Source organism: Cryptomeria japonica, chromosome 9 (genome assembly GCF_030272615.1).
Source record: "Cryptomeria japonica chromosome 9, Sugi_1.0, whole genome shotgun sequence".
Taxonomy (NCBI): domain Eukaryota; kingdom Viridiplantae; phylum Streptophyta; class Pinopsida; order Cupressales; family Cupressaceae; genus Cryptomeria; species Cryptomeria japonica.
The window spans coordinates 607923420-607930124 of NC_081413.1; the positions used below are offsets into that span (position 1 = coordinate 607923420).

The following is a 6705-nucleotide window of genomic DNA, read 5'->3' on the forward strand; positions in this document are numbered from 1 at the left end:
TTGTAAATTATAATGTTAACAAATGTGCATCTATATTATAAAATAAATTAAAAAATTTTAAAGAAAGAAAAATAATTGCTTTTCATTGGTCTAAATAATTTTTTTTAATAACTATATAAGCACAACAAATGAATCTTCAGCAAGCAATAACGACAAGTACTAATAAGGACTTTGCCCCTTTTTCATGCTAAAATACACCAAGGCCAAGTTATATAATTTGCAATTTTTGATGAAATAGAATATGTATGTTACTTAAAAACACAAACTAAATGGAGGCTTTTTGATTAAATCCTCCTAATTAACTTGATTAACAATCCTCATTTGGGATCAACGAAAGAATTAGTTACATATACATGAAGAGCATTGAAGAACCCTCATTTTGCATGTCCACATTTTTCTCGGGATCTCCTTTTAAGGGTTGGTATCTAAAAGGCCGTGTGAGCATTTTAAGGATCTTGCAATGGGACTGATTTTTCAGGAATATCTTCAAGGACCCAGGATTTTCAAGTGCAGCAATTGCAAGGCACATTCTGCTGATCATGATCAGATTTTCTCAAAGAATTTTCATGGGCGCTATGGGAGGGCGTATCTATTCAACAGTGTGTAAGTACAATTTCTTTTCTCCATTTTAAGAATACCCATTTGATGTTTTTATCTTTTTCCCTGGATGCTTGTGTGGGTTTGAATATTGAATATTTGGTATACCTCCTTCAATGCACTTTTATTCATTCTTCATTAGATCATGAATTCAAGGCTGGGAATTTGATTCAATTTTTGCCCAGAACCTGTTGGGATGATTGTCACGTTCTAAGTAGGCTGTTTTGTTTCCATGCTAAAACTTGTAAGGTCTATAGTCTTGCACATGTTACATGAGGACGGTTTACATTATTTTGTTAGAAAAAAATTAGTGTAGTATCCATCTGTTTCTATATGATTTTGTTAAATTGGCAAGTCGCCCTGTTCAACCAAGGCGGGCAATAGCTTATGGCTTAGATGCTATAAACAGGGGGCATATTTATTTCATCCAATTCACACATTCCAAATCTTTTGTTGTAAGTTACATCCAGAATTAGAGTGCATCTTGATACTCAACATCAAACATCAAAATGCCTTCTGGGGTTTCGAATCTGGCTACATGATATCAAACTTAATTGATTTGCTACTTAGCTCATCTCGATTGACGATTAAGATACTGTTACCAAACTTCTTTATTAGTTGGTGAAGACCTAAGATTTATGGCAACTTAACAATAATTCATCATTGAAGATACAGGATTCATTTATACAACACTATTTATGGGCTTGTTTTTACATTTGAAAACACAGTGGGAACACAGGATTTATTGTTTAAATTTTGTTCTCCTTAGGTTTCGTTGTCATGACTAAGCATAGGAGCAAACTGAATCTTGCCAATCCACAAGCACAGTAGGTACAAGATGCACAATTTAGATTGAGATATCCTCTGTGACATGTCCTCTTAATTGAGTTATAGGCTGCCTTGTTGCAATGTGAGGATTTAAACTTGGGCCACTCTTTTATAAATGCACCATTTAAACAAGTATGCCACAACCTTTTATGTTGTTGGTTCAAGAACTTCTGAACATCAGAATTATGATTTAAATGGGATTTGATCCATGTGTCTTATCAATAATCTCAAGATGACCTCTATGAGTGGTCACAACACTAATTGAAAGTTTTCACAACATTATTAATTATAATTTCTACTTTTTGTTCAATAATACTGTTTCTCACATAACATATGTTATCTTGGATCCCTGACAACCTGGACTACGCTATTTAAGAAGCAGTGCTTCCCTCATTAATATCGAGATGATCTTCCTTCTCTTTCATTACTCTTGATTATATCTTATATTTGAATTTGATATTATGATTTATTTCAGTTTAGAAACAAAATTCAGAATTAGTTATTTGTGTTAAGTATTGAAGTATTAAAACAAACTATAGTTATATCCTACAAAACTCAAAATTCTATGAAAAAATGGCTAGAAAGCCTTCAATAACTAACACAAATACACGATTGGGTTGCACATGGGTTAATCCTACATTTGTGAAGTTTAACTAATGAGGAAAGAATATATAAGGAACTGAATGCTCCAAAAGCCTTGTTAACAAGGAAAGTCTCTAGAGGGTGAAAATTTCAAAGCAGTGGATTGCATTCATTTTTTGTCATCCCTACTAACAAATGCTCAGAGGCGAGTTTTAAGAACTCTACACTCATTAGTGTAATGAGTAATCATGGAGATAATCTTGAGATGATTTATGATAGACATGGTTTAAAAATAAAATCCAATAAAAATTTTAAAATCAAATTAAAAATTTCTGTAAAAACCATCAGTACTTAACACAAATGCATGATTCTGAATTCTGTTTCTGAACTGAAAAAAACCAAATACCAAAATCACCAAAGAAATATAATCAAGAAGGGTAATGAAAGATGAGGAATATCTCTCATATTAATGATGGAAGCCATTCTTGATTTTGAGAGGGATCCAAAGTACCCTATTGTGTGGGGAATGTTAATACTAAATTCACACAAGGGATATTACCTTGGATCCCTCTTAAAGTGCTTTACTTCATGTCATTACTTTGAGCCAATTCATACCATTAAGTAAATGTTATTGCCATGTAGACCACAACATATGTGGTGTCTTGGAATGATTGTACTTGGTGCATCACATAGTGTACTTTTCCATTTTCATTTCCTTTGCGAGATGAAGTGCATCAAAACCTAGCAGTCAAATCCCAGACTCCAGTTATGTGAAATTGCACTCATACCAAAATCCTTGAATGAATCACCCCTTTTTCTTGAGCTTTCAAATATGGCCCATGGGTGTTGCAAGAAAAAAGACTTTGCAATTACAGAGTCTCTTAGAAGTTGTGACTTTTTGTTCCTTAATATTTGTTTTGCGTTTCTTATGGTCTTCTAAATTTACAGAGATTTAAACAAGATGTTATCGTATTTGCTGGAATCTATCTTATACCTGAAATTCTAATCAGATTTTGTGCTCGAGTAAAGTGAAGAAAATGGAAAGGATGTACACAAGCGACCATTGGTAAAGGAAAGTAACTTCAAACATAATTTAAATTAACCTATGGAAACCAGTGTAAATTTAAAATAGGGTTTTGAGCAGTCATATTATTATTGACACAAATGGATGAAATAAAGAAGATTAAATACCTCTTATATATGAAAAGAAATTATATATACACTTTAGATTAACAAAGAAATATATAAAAGATGGATTAGTTACAAAACAGGATTAGTGAATTTATTTTAAGAACATTTTTTTATGACATTTGATTATATTTTCCTATTATCAGATGTGACCTGTTCATTTTGTTGGGGTTTGTATTCTTTGTAGTGAAAAATAGTTCATTTTTGGAATAGGAAGGCTGTGGCCAGCAGCAATATGTGCACTAAGGTGCTAACTCTAATGCAAAAATAAATTAACCTTTGACTGTAATGAAAAAAATGTTGCTAGGTAAGTTGGATTTAGCCATTTTCATGAGGGCACATGATTTTAGAGCATATCTGTTCCAAGTCATTTATATCATGCAGCTAACACCGTAACCATGAGTTAGAAGGTGCCATTTGCTGATTAGTGGTCAAGCCTTATTTGCCCAATGTTAGTTCACATATATGGATCAGTTTGTAGTTTAAGCGAAGAAAAATATAAATGACCATGAATATACTGAAAAGCTATGTTTGCAAACTGGCTGACCAAAGTGTTGCCCTAGTGAGTCCTTGAATGAGCTTCCTGCATGGTCGGCTGCTTGTCCTTGTACGTTGTGACCTGAATATGGTGATGCCTGAATCAGATGGAGCCTTAATGGGCGTTGCAAGGAGATTTTGTACTGTCGTGTGTGGTTAAATTGAGTATGGACAATTGCCGGGACTGCATTGCAGGGTTAATGTTTGTCTTGGGCCTAAGGAAGATCGGGCTCTCATGACTGGATTACATACTGTCAATGACATTTACTGCAAATGCTGCCATCAAATACTGGGCTGGAGATACGTGAGTTTCCATTCTATCACATCTCCTTCATTATGTAAGCTTTATGTGATAATACAGCATATGTAGACATGCTGCCTTGTTTGATTTTTCTTTTATTGAAATTTTTAAATTTAGAATAGATGTGCCATTTTGTGGAACCTTATTAATGGATCATTCATGCTTGTGGGAATCATCTCAACTGTAAAATATTTTCTACATACAGGAAAAGGCATACGAGGAAAAAGAGAAATACAAAGAAGGAAAGTATATCATAGAGAAAACAAGAACAATGAAGGAAGGCTGGTAACAGAACTGCTGCGATGTTTTTGGTAGATCCCTGGTCATTTTGTGAACAATTTATCATCTTGAATGCATCCATTGTATTTAGCTGTGTATAACTTTTCGTTGGTTTTTTTCTTTTCATTTGACCTGTTTTGCAGAACTGAGCGACATTGGAATCGTAATGCAACCTCATCTTGAACTGTATATAAATCTGTAGCCATCTGTAGAAGCATTGATATTTTGTGAATATGTATTTATTGCATTGGACAATTCAGGCTACAGATACTGCCGTTCCTTATGCTTGCGATATGAATTGTGCTTTGCAATTGATATGAAATGTCTTTTCTGTGTTCATATTTGTTTATATTTGCTTACGTCCATATGGAGTCATTTTATTGTATTTCTTTCAACTTCAATTCTTCTTCTGTGTTTTTTGATTTTCAGTAATTGTGCTCCAAATATGCTTTCTCATCTCTAGATGAATCGGATGTATGATGTATGCATTTATATCTGTTTCAAAATTAAGCTAAACTGATTCTGCTAGTTCTCCCCACTTTTGTAAACAATATGTATTGATTTTGCTTGACTGGAATGGAAAAAATAACTTGCTGAAATGGCATCTTTTTTATGAACCTTATTTGTATCTGTACTCGGTAAAATTCCTTTTTCATTACTTTCAGCTACAAAGAATTTTTAATGTGTTAGTTATTTGTTCAAAGGAGGGCCCAACTATGATGTGGCAAGAGAAGAAAGGTTTTCTGGTGCAAAGCACACTTATTTAGTTCAATTTCCCTTTTTTTCCAAACGTTCATTTTCAGCTTTACTTTAAAAAATCAGCAGCAAGCCTAGAATTTTCCTTCAACCTACAGTTCACCCTGCCGCAAAACTGAAAACCAATTCCCAAAGAGAAACAAAAAAAAAAAAAATCAGTTGATCATTACATATTGGAGAAAGGATAGAAACGTGTATGTATCAATAGACTGATAATCAGCCATAATCCAAGAAAATGATACAGCATTGAGTTCAAAAAATAATATATGATATATCCAGGAACACAAACAAAATGATAGTCTGCAATACACTGTTCCCCCCCCCCCCACTCTTACCTCCTCTTACATGCCTCTCTTCCCTGAGTATACTATCTTACCCCACTATCATGAAACTACTAAAGATTATTGATTAATGTAATCTATTTTCCTTAAAAAGTAAACCAGTTTTAATGATGCAACATGGAGATGTGAGGTGAAAACAAGTTCCACAATTTTCACAACTAAATAAAAAACCATTCTCTACCATTTGCATGCATAAAAAAGGAGATGTTAATCTGCCAAGTGACTCAAACCACCCATTTCAGAGTCTTTACCTGTACTTAATTAGCATGTTTTTTCCTTCTTTTCTGACTTATATTTTGTTTCTCCAAAACAATCTACTTTGCCATTTTTTCAACAACTTTATCTTCAAATGCCTCTTACTTTTAATGCCAATATTCCTCACTACACTTTAGCTCACCATTGTTAAGAACCTCACATCCTTAAAGTTCACTGCATCCTATCTGTTCTCTTTTGTTAGATGATATTTATATTTGTTCTTTCAATGCAACTATTATCTGCTTTTATTCTACCAGGCCTATGTTGTCTTCTCTCTTCAGTTCCTATAATGATTTCTTCATCCTTAGGCACAATTTCTGTTCCACTGTCAGATACAATTTATTTGTATTTGTTCCTACTGCTGCTACTAATAATTATGTTTTTGCTAATAATCCATTTTTCTCCATCAGAATATTATCATTTTTTGTCAGACTCATTATCTTCTGCTAATAGGTTATTACGAGTGTCATTCCATCCACTTCTGATGGTTTTCTTTCTTTGTCTATTGCACTTTAAGGCTATCTGTTAAAATTGAACCAGAATAGAGCAGAAAACAAAATTTAAGAATAAGAAGAACACAAGAGACTTATCCTGGGAAAACCCTCCACTTGAGGGTGAAAAACCCAGCCCACACAAATATGTCATTTATTTATATCTCAGAAAATAAATACAAACGTTGATAGTTTCAGATAACTATCAATCACTCTAAGACAAATACGATTCTGTGAAAAATCACTTAAGACACGGGAATTGAATAATACAGCTCACATACATATTATAAATCTTCACAAATACTGATAATTCTTAAACACATCATAGAACAAATATTGAATCACTGTTCTGATGAAAATCATACACACTGCTCTTGACTTGCTTTAAGACAAATATAGCCTGCAACAAAATAACCAATCTGCTGAAGAAGAAGCTCAATGAAGATAGGCAATACGATATATATAATATAAAATATGACTGGGCAAATGAACTCCACGCAGGAATACAAGAAGACGCACATGGGAGAGAATCGGTTACAACGCCGACAGC

The 6705-nt window shown here is 33.5% G+C and overlaps 1 protein-coding gene across 1 annotated transcript; it reads left to right on the forward strand.

Annotated features, from left to right (window-relative positions):
• Positions 1-341: 341 nt before the first annotated feature.
• Positions 342-4651, forward strand: LOC131040134 (putative yippee-like protein Os10g0369500). The gene is made up of 4 exons (XM_057973018.2): positions 342-603; positions 3928-4036; positions 4239-4344; positions 4456-4651. Exons 1-3 carry the CDS (start codon positions 461-463, stop codon positions 4320-4322), a joined length of 336 nt encoding a protein of 111 aa, XP_057829001.1. The 5' UTR covers positions 342-460; the 3' UTR covers positions 4323-4344; positions 4456-4651.
• Positions 4652-6705: the final 2054 nt, after the last annotated feature.

Bases quoted from the DNA above. Each gene is read 5' to 3' on its own strand.
- LOC131040134 (XM_057973018.2), top strand. From the start codon at position 461: ATGGGACTGATTTTTCAGGAATATCTTCAAGGACCCAGGATTTTCAAG. The intron at 604-3,927 runs GTAAGTACAATT...ACTGCATTGCAG, and splicing joins GCGTATCTATTCAACAGTGT to GGTTAATGTTTGTCTTGGGC. The intron at 4,037-4,238 runs GTGAGTTTCCAT...TTCTACATACAG, and splicing joins AAATACTGGGCTGGAGATAC to GAAAAGGCATACGAGGAAAA.